Raw genomic sequence first — 18,451 nt, 5'->3', positions numbered from 1 at the left:
GTCCCTTCAAAAATCAATAAAAGGCGTAAGCCGAAAAAAAAAAAAAAAGGGTGGGTGGACATTGGATGTCACGGACGTAACATCCAGACTTGGACCAAACACTGTTCAGGGGTCAGGCATGAGAACACAGGGGTAGCCTGGCCCAGACCAGACACTGTTCAGGGGTCAGGCATGAGAACACAGGGGTAGCCTGGCCCAGACCAGACACTGTTCAGGGGTCAGACATGAGCACACAGGAGTAGCCTGGCCCAGACCAGACACTGTTCAGGGGTCAGACATGAGCACACAGGGGTAGCCTGGCCCAGACCAGACACTGTTCAGGGGTCAGACATGAGCACACAGGGGTAGCCTGGCCCAGACCAGACACTGTTCAGGGGTCAGACATGAGCACACAGGGGTAGCCTGGCCCAGACCAGACACTGTTCAGGGGTCAGACATGAGCACACAGGGGTAGCCTGGCCCAGACCAGACACTGTTCAGGGGTCAGACATGAGCACACAGGGGTAGCCTGGCCCAGACCAGACACTGTTCAGGGGTCAGACATGAGCACACAGGGGTAGCCTGGCCCAGACCAAACACTGTTCAGGGGTCAGACATGAGCACACAGGAGTAGCCTGGCCCAGACCAGACACTGTTCAGGGGTCAGACATGAGAACACAGGGGTAGCCTGGCCCAGACCAGACACTGTTCAGGGGTCAGACATGAGCACACAGGGGTAGCCTGGCCCAGACCAGACACTGTTCAGGGGTCAGACATGAGAACACAGGGGTAGCCTGGCCCAGACCAGACACTGTTCAGGGGTCAGACATGAGAACACAGGGGTAGCCTGGCCCAGACCAGACACTGTTCAGGGGTCAGACATGAGAACACAGGGGTAGCCTGGCCGAGACAGTGTGATTTCTGGTATAGAGAGGTGAGTGCCGTCGAGATCACGTCGGTGGATCCTATTGGTTCACCAATCTGAGTCTTTGCTTACGTACAGGCTGTACAGCCAAGGGGTCTCTTTTCCACAAAATACATTTAGATTTGTATATACTATGTGTATATAATTACCCACGCACGCACACACACACACACACACAGCTTCTGAGCGATGTGGTATCAAAGTGATGCAGCACTTATACAGTAGGTGGGTGTGTAGGCAGGGTACAGACATCTAGACTACAATAAAATGGCCCATGACTTGCACAATAAGGGCGACTTTATTAAGGGAACGTTTCGGTCAGTAAACCATCTTCAGGGACCTCAGATGGTCACGGCCGTATACCTGGCATAAATCAATGGAATACTTTCATGTCTGAACATGTGTTGTTACTATTGGGTCAATTTATTCATGTATTTATTAAGTAGCCGTGTAATAAGCAGGATATTACACAGCTGTATGAGAGGCTAACCTGAAACATTTTTGAAACACTTTTCACAACTAACATAATTCTTTCATGATTGACACATTGACAGTGCCTCTTCGATTGACCTATTAAGTGGAATATTTTATTAATCCAGACGTACAGTGCATATACAAACTACCTGTAGACACAATCCATCTGTGCTGAACTGATGTTTTTGACTATAGTGACATATACAGTATCTGTCAAAACACGCAAACTGCACGTGTCATTTCCTTCTTTTAGCTCAGGGCATCATTCATTTAGTTGTCAGATTCACACCTGTCAGATTGTCACTAGTTCATCATCAGGGATGTCTCTATAATAGCATTGACATCTGTCTGTAGGGTGGCCTCTCGCTAATTTACAGTAAGCTCAATTTACACTCCATCGCACAACAGCGTTGATTGCCGTCAAGAATGGTGTTGTAGGCAATCAACACCATTTTACTACAGGGTTAGGGCGAGTAAATCAGGCATTAAACACCACAAGACTGCGTCATTGTCTTGACAAATATTTTCAACTAAAGAAGATAATGTTCAGTTGATAATGGATGATTTACGTCAGTGGTTCCCGACCAGGTGTCTGGCTACCATGAAATTAAAAGGTTTGAGAACCACTGCACTACATTAACTGAAACACAGCGTTTACCAGTGAAGTAATATTTCTTTCCAATATGCTGTGCAGCCTATTGTCCCTGGGCGTACAGTAGGTCTTATTTCTTCCTGTCTATCTTGCTCATCATAGCCTTGACGTCGATGGGTTTGGCGGCCAAGGCCGCCTTGGCGCGCTCCACCTCTTCCTGTTGCCACAGGATGATGGGACTGATGCCTGGGTTTCTGCTGCTGGCGTTCTGCTGCAACTGGGCTTCACTGAGGTGGACAAAAACAACGTAGGTTCAGCAGTAGAGACCACCCTCGACATGTCAAACTAGGGGTTAACATGATTCTGAACCCATTCCCAAGCATCACTTTTGCACGAAAAACACTCCTTGGGCTAAAAACGGCCATAGCCGTCTTTACAAGTGTTATGAGGTCATCACATTTGGGCACATTTGGGCAATGGCTATGATCGTTTTTAGCCCAAGGAGTGTTTTTCGTGCAAAACTAAAGCTTGGAATGGATTCAGAATCACTCACATGCTATTTAATATATCTTATATCTATCTATCTTATATATGAAATACACAACAGAAATGTTACTTAAGCAATGTGCTGAGTAACTTTCCAGACTTGTATGAAGAACGCATACCAACCTGAAGTTATGAGGCTCTGGGTTCAGGGCTTTCTTCTGCATCTCTTTATAGACGGGAGACTTCAGGTATCTGAAGAAGGTATCCTGTAGCAGAGCAAACATTCCCTTACAACAAACTACAGCACTGTTGTGAACTAATCAGTAAGCATGTAACGATACACTCAACTCACGATACGATATGTATCACGAATCTTCACGATAATGACAAATGACCGAAAAAAATTTTTTTTCATGATTTATCTTCCCCCCAAGCCTTTTTCATGTAAAATTACTTAATTTCTGTGCAACAACTGTAAACACGACTTCTTGTTTAGAACCTAGCTTTTTTTTAAGCTTTCTTTGATGGCATCTTAGAATAGATAGAATAGATAGAGTAGACCAATTTGACAGTGCAGAAACATAATTGCCTACCTTGATGTATTAATGAGCATCAACAACCATCACCTGGGCACAGACACATACAGCTCCCCTCTGTAAGCCTCTACTACTGAAAGTGACTGCATGGAGTCTGTCTCATTTCTCTCCAAAAGCACTTGAATATGATGGAATATGCTTAAAGCTCACATTTCATATCACACACACACACCATAATTCACTAGCCCCCCCTTTTTTGTAAATAATCGGGATTAATATCGATATATACGATATATCGTTTGATGCCGACTAATCAGTATATCATGCACAGTATACATCTGCTGCTATGCTCACGCACGTTTTATATCTTATCTCAGGCACCATGTAAATATGTAGATATTTTGAAATAGTGCATGCGTGTGTGCGTGCGTGTCAACGTAATGTGAACAGAGGGTGTCAGACACACCTTCTTCATCAGCAGGAAGACGTGCGTCTGTGCAGCGTCCAGAACGTAGCGGTGAGGATGATCCAGGCCCTTCACGGTCAGCCCCATGGTACGACCGTCTATGTTGATCCAACGAGGGGCACCGGGGGCCAGGAAGGTCCTACACACACACACGCATGCACGCACGCACACACACGCACACACACACACACACACACACACACACACACACACACACACACACACACACACACACACGTCACACACACGCACGCAAATGGAAGTTTGAAGTTGCAGTGGGTTTATATACAGTAGGTGTGTCTGATGAAATTAGTGTCTAAATACTGAATGAAGCAACTTAAAAACTGAGTTGCTCACAAAAGCCTGAGTATAGACAATAAGACGCACACACGCACACACACTGTGCTCAACTAACTCACTTGAAAATTATCTCAGCTTGTGACTTCATGGATGACGCAGCTCCGAACTTCATCTCCTCTGCCACTTCCCAGAAGGCCAAGTTCTCCCCTGGCAGGCAGGCAGGCACACACACACACACACACACACACACACACACACACACACACACACACACACACACACACACACACACACACACACACACACACACACACACACACTTATTTTCAGAATGTGACACACTGGCAGCTAGCCTTAATTAGTATCATTGGTTCGGAATAATGTCAATTTTGTAGTTCACCTCCCTTTACCGAAGAAAACTTTGGATGTTGCAAGGAGTTATGTAAACTTGCACACATGAACGCACATACATGCGCACGCACGCACGCACGCACGCACGCACGCACGCACGCACGCACACACACACACACACACACACACACACACACACACACACACACACACAGACTCACACACACACACACACACACAGACTCACCACTGAATTCTCTCTTGAGGAATACTTTGAAGTCGTCTCGTCCGCCCAGGTCACTGAGAAGCTCCCAGAAGCTGAAGGACCAACGTTCCACACGAGTCTTAGTGGGGACGTCCACCCTGTGGACACATGAAGACATTACAGTTAGGGCAGAATTGTATCCAATCCAAATTGCCGGCCCAGCCACCAGGCAGAGTAAGCTTGACTAGGACTGAAAAGGTTTTGGGCATCACAACACACCCCTCTGACTGCTTTTTTGTTTAGCCCAGTAAAACTTTCACTGCAGGGTAATGTGCTCCTTTAAGCCCTACTAAACATTTTAGACATTTTCTGAAAGATTTTGTGAAATAGTGAAAATCTTTGTGAAGATTATTTTTCTGTTTTCTGTTTTCTGTTTTCTTATTTTATTTTATTTTTATTCTTATTCTTTTTTTTGCCAATAATGCCATGGCCAATATATGGAAGCCAGGTTGAAAGTGCTTAAACAGTTTTAGCCTACTTTATAATGCTGGACACGAGGGTCAAACTGGTTAATTGTTTGTAAACTAATCTTAATCCCATCAGAATAAGACACCTGTCAGAAAAGAGGCTTAGTCTTCGTGTGTAAATGTATGTGTGCCTTCTTAAATTAGTGGTTCTCAATTTGTTTGGCCATGGACCCTCCATCCGAAAATATTTTGTGCCAGGGACCTCCATCCAATGCAGATGATGAGTGACGTGTCCCTAATGTGTTGCCGTCTTGAGGGGGGCCTGGCTTGGAACCTAATCAGCTCCTATTGGCTAACTGGCCCTATGGCAGCTCAGAGACCCGGCTACCTGGCTACATAGCTCACTCTCTGTCAGCCCTTTGGGGAGGAAACACTGCTATGCGTGGTCTTCCCTCCAGCCGCCTACGCTCTGTTATCTTTGTCATGTCTGCTTAGTTTCGTAAGTTTGTGTTTTCGTTCTGCTTACCCTAGTTTACTCCCTTTGGGAAGGAGTGTTAGTCTTGTTGAGTTCTTAGTTCTGTTTGTTAGGTTCAGTTGTAGCTTTGTATCTGTTATGTGTTAGGGATTTGAGTTAGTGTTGTTCGTCTGGCCATCATCACCTTCCTTTTATTTATTAGTTCATTTATCAACCTGTTAATGTAAGTAATTCAGTGCTCACACTCAAAGAGTCATCCGTTGTACACAATATCAGTCATGCATAAGCCACTTTGTAACTTATTGTTCCTGTCTCCTGAGTATTAAAATAAATACTCTTTTATGAGCGTGTTTTGTTCTTTCATACATTTTGCGTATCTGAGGAACCCCTGGAACCCCCTTATGCCTAGAACACTAAATAACCTTTTTGTCACACCATAACTAAACTCAATACAATATTCAATAAAAAATATTTCAATACATGGCAACTTGAGGTATAGGCCTACTCTTTTTTAATATTTCATCGTGACTTTTCACAAAAAACAAACAAAAAAACAATAGATATAAAATCTGTGAAAAACTTGGGTATTATTTTAAATAATTATATATATATATATATATATATATATATATATATATATATATATATATATATATATATATATATATATATAAAGAGAGCTGGGAACTTCTCCTTTGATCCACCCATTCCTGGGGGGAAAAAGACCATTGTGGGTGTATGGGATTTTTCTCTATCACTAAACACCTGCCTGTAGAAAAAAACCAGGGCAGGGAAACCAACCTACCTTCTATGCCACTGAGCATCATGAAGGTACTGAAATACCCACCCTCCTCAGACATCAGCAACATTATGAGAATTACACAAATGTAATGTGAAAATCACCCGTGTTAAAGATCTAATAATAAGGTTCGGTTATCAAGTCCACCATTTAGCTGCATGGGGACCACCTGCAACCCTCTCAAGGACCACTGTTGGTCCCTGGACCACTGGTTGAGAACCCCTGACCTAGAGAATTGAGCACCATGTTGTCAAGAACCCTGGTGGGAATCGTGTGAAGTGCTGGGGTGAAAAGGTCAAAGGTCAAGGTCACAAGCAAACTGAGAACGAATGGGGTGTTATATGTCCCTTACCGTCTCATGTTGAGACTCCAGTATGTGTCGTTGTCAGACTGCCAGGGGTTGCTGGGCAAACACGGTGCCAGGAACGGATCGTGGTTCTTGTAGGTTGTGACAAACTTCACCAGTCTGCAGTAGCCCAAGAGGTAGGGGTTGGGGGGTGGGGGAAACACACCGCTTAACTACGCCTGTCACAATTATTACATAATTATATAATCGCAATTATATGTGATCATTGCAATTATTTTTAATGACTTAATGACACTAAACAAGAAAATCACAAATTACATTAGATAATTGACACTGGGTGAAAACAATGGGTTGTAAAATCGTGGGATAACAATGTAAGTAAAAAATAACATAATAAAAGGTTGCCATCCTGAGGTGACAGATACTTACGCTCCAAGGGAAACGCTAGATTTGACCTTTGAACTCCTGATCGCTTGCTCGTAGAATATATTCTAGGAGAAAAAACGTTAGGTCATATCTTTAATTCCTTCAAATCATATTTTAGTCATTGTATACGTGTCCACTCTTCCACTGTTCTAAATTCACCAGATCTAAGTTTAATTCATGTTACATCACATGATGGTGTCGGATGATGATTCTCAAGTGTCCAGAGTAAAGATTAGGGCTGTTTATCTCAAACCTTTTAACCCATTCTGACCTGAGATCAGATTCTAAAAATGTCTTCTACATCCTGAGAGTTTTCTGAAAAAGCCATGTTTCTATGTCAGTCGTTCTTCGATTTTTCAAAAATAGCAGATCTACAAGCTCATAGCGCGCCACCGAGTGGTGCGCTATGAGCTTGTAGATCTGCTATTTTTCAATAGCTAAAGCATAGCATAATGCTAACACCAAAAGGGGTTCCCACCCAAAATGGGTTTTAAGACCCTTCTATAAGGATGTGGTCACACCAAACTTTAATTCTGCCTATGAGGGTGGATTCTGCCAATGCTTTTCAAGCTGTGTTTTTTGGCGGAGATCCTTGAATGGCACCACGGCATTATTTATATGAAAACTGAGGTGAAATATAATCTTGACTGCATCATTTTCAAAAGTTATATTAAAAGGGGAAATTATTACTCACCATGCGTCTGTACTGGTCAAAGGTGATTTTCTTAAAGATGAGAGAGAGAAAAATGAATTTGTCATTGTAAGCATATCCATTGTTATAAATAGGAAATAAACCTCTATTTAGAGGTCAACATTAAAATACACACTGGTGCTATTAGCTACAACTAGAATAGATACAACACTGTTAACATACTGTACATACCGGTGGTGGAAAGTAACTAAGTACATTGACTTAAGTACTGTATTTAAGCAAAGTTTTTAGGTATTTGTAGTTTACTTGAGTATTTCCAATTTCCAATAATTGTACTTCTACTCCATCAGTATATCTAAATTGCAGTATTGATACTTTTACTTAAGTAAAGAGAAATGTAGTACTTTTTCCACCACTGGTACAAGTACATGCAACACAATACTGTATGTCTATTTTTTTACACCCTTGAATCCTCCAAAACAAGGAAAAGCTGAGATGGAAAGAATCTGTATGGAAAGAGAACAGAAAACATGGCGTTGATGTACAACTGGTGTTCCCTTTGTGTGTTTGTGTGTGTGTGTGCGTGTGTGTGTGTGTGTGTGTGTGTGTGTGTGTGTGTGTGTGTGTGTGTGTGTGTGTGTGTGTGTGTGTGTGTGTGTACATGTGTGTGTGTGTGTGTGTGTGTGTGTGTGTGTGTGTGTGTGTGTGTGTGTGTGTGTGTGTGTGTGTGTGTGTGTGTGTGTGTGTGTGTGTGTGTGTGTGTGTGTGTGTATGTGTACTCACCAGTTACCTCCTCCTTGTTTGGATCAATGAGGCGATCGGGACCAACATCCATAGCACTGTAGGTCCAACGCTACACACGGACGCACGCACACACGTACACACGTACACACGCAAACACACACACACACACACACACACACGCACACACACACACACACACACACACACACACACACACACACACACACACACACACACACGCACGCACGCACGCACGCACGCACGCACGCACGCACACACACACACACACACACACACACACACACACACACACACACACACACACACACACACACACACACACACACACACACACACACACACACACACACACACATGTTTTGGATACATACAGTATATATTATAAGTATCTGATTAGTTGGAATATCTTTAATCACTTATTATGGGGGGATTTGCCAAATAAAGCTGATCGACACGCTTCACAACGGGTTACAGCGCAACATGTTGTGAGCTTGTAGATCAGCTATTTTCAGCCCTGTGGTAGAGTTTAAGTGGCAAATTGCACTGATGGTTACAGTGCATATAACTATTTAAAATACAACTGCATGAACATGTTTTATTTCACTCTGATTCAACAATAAACCTATCAATATTTATATAATGAGTACAATAGTACTAGTATGTATCAAGTATTCATCTTTGCTTGAACAATCAAACTATAAACTGTAAATGTTGCAGACTGTGAAAATCTACTTTGAAAGTACTATTATGATTGAACAATCAAACTATTCACATATTAATTACTTATTACCACCATAATTCACTGGATAGGTCTTAAGATTTTACACATGAGTAGTACATGCGTGAAACAGTTTATGTACACTCACGCACACACCCATGTGCGCACATGCCACGCACGCATACACACACACGCACACACACACAGACTGACTGACCGGTGGTCTGTGGACAATCCAGTAGGCCCTCTCCTGACAGTCAAACACCACACGATCTGGCTTCTTCCTCTCCCTCATAGCCCTGCCCACACACGTGCACGCACGCACACATGCACAGACACAGACACACACACACACACACACACACACACACACACACACACACACACGATTATGTGCTTTAGTAGAAGTAGAAGACAAGAGGTACCAAATGGGTACTTGTATGGGTCTGTAACTCTGAGATGGTACCCTCTCTCAGAGTTAAATGAACAGAATGTGTACATACTTATACTGCTCAGTAGCCTGCAGGACGATGAAATCCCACTTGTGGTTGAGCCACTGGTGCAGGTGGTTGTAATGAAGCTGTTGGAACGAGGTAGACTGAATGAAACATAGTGCATACTGATGGTGTGTTCACTAATGAAGCTGTTGGAACGAGGGAGACTGAATGAAACATGGTGCATACTGATGGTGCGTTCACTAATGAAGCTGTTGGAACGAGGGAGACTGAATGAGACATGGTGCATACTGATGGTGTGTTCACTAATGAAGCTGTTGGAACGAGGGAGACTGAATGAAACATGGTGCAAGCTGATGGTGCGTTCACTAATGAAGCTGTTGGAACGAGGGAGACTGAATGAAACATGGTGCATACTGATGGTGCGTTCACTAATGAAGCTGTTGGAACGAGGGAGACTGAATGAAACATGGTGCTGGGCTACTGATGGTGCGTTCACTAATGAAGCTGTTGGAACAAGGGAGACTGAATGAAACATGGTGCTGGGCTACTGATGGTGCGTTCACTAATGAAGCTGTTGGAACGAGGGAGACTGAATGAAACATGGTGCATACTGATGGTGCGTTCACTAATGAAGCTGTTGGAACGAGGGAGACTGAATGAAACATGGTGCTGGGCTACTGATGGTGCGTTCACTAATGAAGCTGTTGGAACGAGGGAGACTGAATGAAACATGGTGCTGGGCTACTGATGGTGCGTTCACGCGGGCAGATGAAGCGACGCACAAACGCATCACAGCATGATCTGCGGCAGCTCCATGCGCCATAGCTGCTTCTTAGCTTCATGTGGCTGACTTCCATTGACAATGAATGGTAGACGGCATTGTTTCATCTGCCCGTGTGAACGCAGCAACACACACCAAACACTGCCTGCTGACATACAGTATATGAGCCAGATATATGAGCCAGGCATAATCAGTGGCGGAAAAAGCACTCAACTGTTTTACTTAAGTAAAAGTATCAATGCTGCAATGTAGAACTATACTCTGTTACACGTACAAGTCCGGCATTCAAAATGTACTTGTTTGTGCCAAAGTTTTGGTATAACAACATATACGTACAAAAGTAAAAGTACTCATTATACAGAATGTCCCATTTCACACATTTTCAAATATATAATAATCTTTAGAAAATATAAATCTACAAGCTCACAATGTGTTGCATTGCTAGTATTCGCTATGCAATGTGAGCTTGTAGATCGGCTATTTTCAAATGGCTGAAATGTATCCACACTTTTCCTGGGCTGTGTGTGCTCCAGTTCCTGTTGATTTAATTGGATATCATTGGTCATCTGACCAGTTTCATTGGCTTTCATTGGATCAAATCGACAGGAACTGGAGCACACACAGCCCAGGAAAAGTGTGGTAAGGCTGAGGTGGGTAATGTATGTTTTGTAATAATCTACAAAGGAGTAAATGTAGGCTACTTAGTTACTTTACACAACTGATAATGACCTGCTCCCCATTGATTGTATTACATACATTGACCTAAACGTAACAACAAAGTGAAGGATTTCATTGCTTTACAATAATAAATCCATTAATTTATGCCAGGTGTGTCCAGTGCAACACGGTTGCCTGGGAAAACGGTAAGAATCAATATTTGGTTACTGCATTGTCTATCACTTTCCAAAAGCATGTTTAACTGTTTAATTACATTGTGTGTTTGTTTACATGGCTGCCATATTGGATACAGCACAAAATCAAGTTATGCTCAGCCCCAGAACTGTGGAAGATTATTAAAGCTATAGAAATCTCGTATAGCAAGAATTGTAGGCTACTGTGCATGCACACACACAGCACATCACAGCGTGCACACACACACACACACACACACACACACACACACACACACACACACACACACACACACACACACACACACACACACACACACACAGACCTGTTCATAGGGTTCCAACATGCCTTTCTTGCGGATGTTTCTCTTGGTCAGGTAAATAGCTAGTATGGACACAGAAAGAAGATATTTTTAGAGGAATAATTACATGTTGAAACATGGATATACCTGTACTAGTTTTCTGCCCGGCGACAGCGACAATGTGCTTTACTCACCGTAGTCGGTGTCTTCTGCTACCCACTGGTTTGCAGGCCAGAAGTATGGAGTCTGCAGGAGATAAACACCATGTTGTTGAACACAAACTGACACGACACAACACAACAGAACACAATGAACACAATTAATTTGAACACAAGTGTTAATGTTGTATTAATAATAGGTATGAGCTGCTAAATATCTGTCTGTCTGTCTGTCTGTCTGTCTGTCTGTCTGTCTGTCTGTCTGTCTGTCTGTCTGTCTGTCTGTCTGTCTGTCTGTCTGTCTGTCTGTCTGTCTGTCTGTCTGTCTGTCTGTCTGTCCCGTCCGTCCATCCGTCCGTCCGTCCACCGAACCTACTGTACCTTCCTACCTACAGTATACATCTATCAATCTATTTAGTATAAATGTATACACTGTGACTATAATAATTTTTACCACAGCATTGAACAATAACAGATGGATGGATGGATGGATGGATGGATGGATGGATGGATGGATGGATCAAGCAATGACATTGTGAATACAATGAATAAATGAACGAATGAATGAATGAGTGAGTGAGTGAGTGAGTGAGTGAGTGAGTGAGTGAGCGAGCGAATGAATGAATGAATGAATGAGTGAGTGAGCGAATTAATGAATGAATGCATGAATGAATGAATGAGTGAGTGAGCGAGCGAGCTAATGAATGAATGAATGAATGAATGAATGCATGAATGAATGAGTGATTGAGTGAGCGAGCGAGCGAGCGAGCGAGCGAGCAAATTAATGAGAACCTTTGAAGATCTTTCTAATGTAACATGTAATATTTATATACTGTATGTACATTATGTAGTGTACGGCAAGGGTCAGTGTTTTACCTGGAAGCGGTACACAGTGCCATCGTTGCACATCACCAGCTTTTTATGGTTTTGAAGAGGATAGATGTATCCATATGACACCAACATGGTGCCAATCATCTGCCCCTCTGTATAGACACGAAGAGAAGAGAAGAGAAGAGAAGAGAAGAGAAGAGAAGAGAAGAGAAGAGAAGAGAAGAGAAGAGAAGAGAAGAGAAGAGAAGAGAAGAGAAGAGAAGAGAAGAGAAGAGAAGAGAAGAGAAGAGAAGAGAAGAGAAGAGAGATACAACAAATTTACTTTTAATTCTGAGCGTGACCCTCCTTAAAGATTCGTTTTTTTGGCCTTTGTGCCTTTATTGATAGTTACAGTGAAGACGAACAGGAAAGAGGGAGAGAGAGAAGGGGAGAGACATGCAGCAAAGGTTGTCATGAACGGACCTCGAACACGCAACACGCTGTCAGGCCAGAGCCTATAGCCAAATTCCAATACCCAAAATCTCAGCCACTCGCTCACTCACACTCGGTCACTCCAGCATGGCGGTGTTACGGTGAAATTGATGACCTGCCAAAATATGTGACCATCTTGTGGACTTCATACAATACAACTTACATGGAGGTCTTTAAATACGTGGCCCAAATACCGCTAGGTTGAATTTAAGTTCGGACACTGACATTATGTGATTGTCTACACGATTGTGACATATTTCAGCAGGTCATCAATCTCACCGTAACACCACCATGCTGGAGTGAGTGAGTGGCCGAGATTTTGGGTATTGGAATTTGGCTTATATGTGGCATGCGCCTGCACCACTAGGGCCACGCTCTGGGCGCCCGCTGGCCTAGTGACTAGGCCAGCGGGCGCCCAGAGCGTGACCCTCCTTGTTTTGATTCAAGCGGTTAAACAAATCATCTGGATTAATTCTTCTTACCCTCTTGCGTGACCTTCATCTTGCTGACAAGCCATGCGATGACGTCCTTGCCTGTAAGGCAGCAGAGCAGGTAAATATGATCTGTTATACACATACTATACTGTATGTACGAGCTTGAGATTAACAGGAAAGAACGACCTTATCTCAGTTAAATCGAGTACATGTCTATTCATTTCTGTGCTACATTTCCAATTTCAGATTTTCAGAGTTAGCATTATTAGTATTATTAGTGTGACATCAGTCAGTGGTGGAAAAAGTACTCACATTTTTTTTAAATAAGTATCAATACTGGAATGCAACTCTGTTACAAGTAAAGGTCAAAAGTATTGGCATTAAAATCATAATGTAGGCCATTATGCGGAATGTCCCATTTCACAACTTTTGAAATGTAGTTAAATAGCAGTTGTACAAGCTCGCAATGCATTTTGAGCTTGTAGATCGGCTATTTTCAAATGGCCCAAATGTATATACTGTATACTTTGCAATAATAATCAAAACCTACAAAGTAACTAATAACTAAAGTTTTCAAATATATGTAGTGTAATATAGGTATTGAAGTACAATATTTGGATCCGAGATGTAGTGGAGTAGAAGTAAAAGTATTGGAAATTGGAATTACTCAAGTAAAGTAAAAATAACTCACAACTGTACTTAAGTACAGTACAGTACTACAGTACTTAAGTAAATATAGTTACTTTCCACCACTGATCTCAGTCATAGAAAGCCTGGTGAAAATGCTCCTCCAGAGAGTGTAGAAATGGAACCATATGGACCCTTATGGGGAGGTGGTGGTCCAAGTGGATACATGTGTATGCCGAAACAATGAACAGCGAGCAGCAAGCAACGTCGTACTACAGAGTATACATGAGGATGTAGTGTGTGTCACGTGGAAAGGTGTGATCTTTGGCCTACATGGTTGTCTTGAGCAGATTAAACAGCCACTTTAGCACAAGCACACGCTGCATCTCATCCAATTGTGACAGCTTTATATAGACCATGTTAGAAGCTTAACTAGTAGCCTGTGTTCGTTCGTTCTTTCTTTCTTTCATTCTTTCTTTCTTTCATTTTTTCTTTCTTTTTTCTTTCTTTCTTTCTTTCTTTCTTTCTTTCTTTCTTTCTCTCTTTCTTTCTTTCTTTCTTTCTTTCTTGCTTTCAACCTTTGATAAGAAATATGCCACTAGTCTGACATCTTGAACATGTGGTTAAGGAGAGAAATTGTTCATCATTTACCCTCAGGGGTCCTTGAGAGAGTTCCAGGGGGTCGGTCCCCAGCTAAATGTGTTAATATAGCCAAAACAATCAGTTAAACCACTCTTATTTCATATTCCGGCTCTTCCAAAATAGCCAATCTACAAGCTCACAAAGTAATGAGCTTGAAGATCTGACAACATTTGAAAGAATTTGGCATACTTCTGACAAAACAAATTCATGAGGGTTCACAACCAATTTAAGAGCCACTGATTTAATAATATACGTTTAGACTCTTTCAAATGAAAGTTAAATAGACACAAATAATGTAATTAACTTCTCCCTTGTGTGTTATCACAGTGCGTGTGTGCGTGCGTGCGTGCGTGCGTGCGTGCGTGCGTGCGTGCGTGCGTGCGTGCGTGCGTGCGTGCGTGCGTGCATGCATGTGTGCGCATGGGTTTGTGTGTGTGTATTCAGTCACCAGTAATAACGTGTGGGATGGTGGTGACATTGAGTTTCTGGTCAGATCCCTTCACTCCACTCTTGTCCTGCATCTCCACCACAATGGTCTCCAACTGCACATAAGGAATGATTAGTATACCGTTGACCGGAGTCCTTCAGGGCTTTATGTCTTTTCAGTTATTCGCTCTAAATCTCTTATGTATAGGTCTGTCACGATTATGACATTTTACTTGACAATTAATGCGTCAAAATGTGGCATAGGTTATAAGACAGTAGTTCTGCTATTTCCACTACGATTATGATGATTATTGCTATTATCTCAAATAATACTAGTGATTGGGCCATAATTGCCATATTAATTATGTAATTCTTGCCCAACTATGGAGGGACGACAGGACAATTGAGATTATGAATGTGAAAAATAATGTTGCCCAGGAAAGGGCTGTCTGCTGTAACTGTTTGAACTCCGCTTCTGGATAAGTGGTTGAAGATGGATGGATAAATATATCCACACACAATATTTACAATATGTGATACATATACTGAGATGTTCTTGACTTCCTCTGCCTACTGGCAGCGTGCATGAGACATTTTGTAGTTTTGGAAAGGTGGTCGGCTGGTCACCAGACATTTTTCTACGTGGCTCGGCCATTAGAAGCTATAGGTTGTGGAAATGTATGAAGTACTACATTGTTCTGCCATCTGCCATCTGCCAGTGCCGAGATTCATATAATGTGTATAATGTATATGACATTGAATGAATGTAATATAAGTTGTTGCGTGTGTTTTCTTGCGAAAAAAAAACGTCATTACTACATTGACATGTATGAAATGTGTATATATGCATAATAAACATAATTTGAATCAATTGAGCTGCAAAACAATACTGACATTACTACCACAATGTCAGTTTGTTTGTGAATAATTATGCGCAGTTATGAATAATATTTAGTACAAACTGCATGGTACTATACAGTATAAAACTTGGGTCCTAGAACTTCGGTATAAGCACAGGTGGCCCAAATGGGCCATTGAGGGTCTCTAACTCTGAGAGTGTACAAATGGAACCAAACAAATGGTTACATTTGCACACTCACTGTGGATTTTATGGTGTAGATTGGAGGGTTCTAATGGAGAAACTGAGTTCCTTGAAATTAAAAAGGAATGAACATTACAGTACCACTCAGTCCACATAATCTATTTGTCCAGCGGATGGTGCTAGAGCTGCTCTAATATGTAGGCCTACACCTCCAGGTTACCAATCTAAGCTTCACATTTTTGCCTTATATAGGTTTTCAATGGTACCCCAACATTCAACCCCTGAATTTACCATGATTCAAAATGTATATATTAATCAATTATGTTATTTGGATCATAAAAAACCTTGAATGATTACTATTGCAATTTATTTTGGGTCAAATCTTAGATTGACAGGCCTATGTCTTGTTTTATCCAGTGAGCAAAGAGCAAAGATGCTTAATTGAGGAAGATTAACCAACTGTCACTTTGCCACTAGGTGCAAAATGTTACACAAATGTTTTCGTTCTCTCAAACCTGGAGGCCACTGCAGAGCCACACCATTCCAAACAAGCACCTACCACCTACCTCTACTGGTGGTGAGATGTAGCTTGGTTAATAACCACTCCCCCTTGAAATCACTTTGGGTACTTGTACTCCCATACAGTAGAGTCACGAAGATGCAGCTAAGAGCTGCATCTTGCTGCATCTTCCTGGTTTTTAAACAGCTGGTACATCTTGCATCTTCGTGACACGTCTGTCTGGATGCAGGTATTGCATTTCTCGCAGAAAGGAATTAAATGTTTTCAAGGGGTTGTGGTTAACCAGGCAGCAGGCTAGGTGAAATGTGCTTTTAACAGGAGTTTTGTTGGCAGAAATTACATTAAATGTATTATTCAGAGCAACTTGCATTGAGAAGGTAGAAACACATGTAGTGTGTCTTGTTCAAAGGTGCTGAATGTGTCTAGTCTTTCACCTTTTCAACTGAAAATAGTCTACGTAATTTTTGTCTTACTACTAATACTTATAATGTATACAGTATACTTCATCATGCGACAATGTTGCACTGCAGTGAACATGTAAAAGATGCAGTCTACCATTCATTGTCAATGGTAGCCAGTGACATGACATAAAGACGCAATGATGCATGTATGCTGCTCCAAATCAACTGTGTGAATGCACGTCAGCTCTACAAGCTCATAACATGTCACATTGTGAGTTCGTGACACGTTCTGATCTTGTAGATAGGCTATGGACGACAACAAACTGGGTAGCCTATAACATGTGTTGTAGGGTCGCAGCTAGCGTCGCAGCGGCAGTGAAGAGACGTTAATTGGCTTTTAAGGTCAGCCTGGGGAATTAGAGATCATCTGTAACAAGCTTCTGTCCATATAGAAGCAACCACATCTGATGTTCGTTAAAAGAACAAACACATTCTAGTATGTTCACCAAAAAAAATAACATTCTCATTGTCACATTCTATAATGACCATTCAACAGTTCTATTTTATCCATGAAATCTCAATGAGTTCTGTCACTATGGCAAAGGAGATAAGACTGGAATTAAACTGCAGACACAGTCACGCAGGACATGAAAACAAGACAATATCATTTCCAATATGTGACACTGGCAAAGCTCAAACCATTGCAATATTCAGTCAAGAATAACCCAACTTTAGGAAAACAGTTGCCAAACTGCACTTACCTTTTTTAGACAGTGTATACGAGACCGATAATGTTGGTCCCGCTGGGGGCGAATGGTCCTTATTGTCATGATTGCAGCTGGATTTGAAAGGAATAAATAAATAAATAAAATCAAAATTCTATGTTAGGAAATTCCCAAATATGATATATAGTTGTTATAAGAAACAGCCAGGCCAGATGGTACAGTAGCCTATGTGGTGGACTTATTCACTCTCCCTGCTGTTAAGTAAGGATGGATTTATCCACCAATGACAGGTGGAGGCAGGCTGCAGTGCATTAACGTCACTGATCCTATGCAGTGACAAGGGGAAAGAGTGCTCCCTACAGGGGAAGAGAATAATATAGCTCTATGGGTTATTGTCTCCACCAGGCCGAAGGCATGTGGGGAGAGTATGTTTTGCACTCCGTCCATCCGTTTGTGTGTCCGTCCGTGTGTCCGTGAACAGCTAATCTCGGCCACCGTTAACCCGGTCGATGCCAAATTTTGCACACACACTCCCTGGATGCCAACCATGAACCTCTGCCCCAAACTTTCCACAACGGCCTGTTATAGCGCCACCAGGAGGCCGCTTTGTGCAAAACAACCCGGTCGATGCCAAATTTTGCACACACACTCCCTGGATGCCAACGATGAACCTCTGCCCCAAACTTTCCAGAACGGCCTGTTATAGCGCCACCAGGAGGCCTCTTTGTGCAAAACAAGTTTTTGCACAGTACACCTACAGATTTTGTCCAAACATCACGCAAATTGGTACACAGTCTCTCTAGAGCCATTCAACCAAACCGGTCTTTCAGATTTCTCAGACTCCATCCTGATTGGTTAA

General features: G+C 42.2%; 1 protein-coding gene across 1 annotated transcript; it reads right to left on the bottom strand.

Annotated features, from left to right (window-relative positions):
• Positions 1-2,100: 2,100 nt before the first annotated feature.
• rgs9a (regulator of G protein signaling 9a) lies at positions 2,101-17,697 on the bottom strand (the record flags this gene model as incomplete). The annotated part of the gene is made up of 17 exons (XM_083779908.1): positions 2,101-2,257; positions 2,640-2,722; positions 3,459-3,597; positions 3,878-3,965; positions 4,357-4,472; positions 6,408-6,521; positions 6,792-6,853; positions 7,483-7,512; positions 8,231-8,293; positions 9,141-9,222; positions 9,427-9,503; positions 11,340-11,398; positions 11,510-11,561; positions 12,350-12,456; positions 13,258-13,308; positions 14,927-15,020; positions 17,629-17,697. The coding sequence occupies 17 exons, from the start codon at positions 17,695-17,697 to the stop codon at positions 2,101-2,103; spliced, it is 1,443 nt and encodes a 480-aa protein (XP_083636034.1).
• Positions 17,698-18,451: the final 754 nt, after the last annotated feature.

Source organism: Protomyctophum parallelum (assembly GCF_964188405.1).
Source record: "Protomyctophum parallelum genome assembly, chromosome: 13".
Taxonomy (NCBI): Eukaryota; Metazoa; Chordata; class Actinopteri; order Myctophiformes; family Myctophidae; genus Protomyctophum; species Protomyctophum parallelum.
The sequence above is the reverse complement of the archived record's forward strand: the minus strand, read 5'-3'. Positions and strand labels throughout refer to the sequence as shown.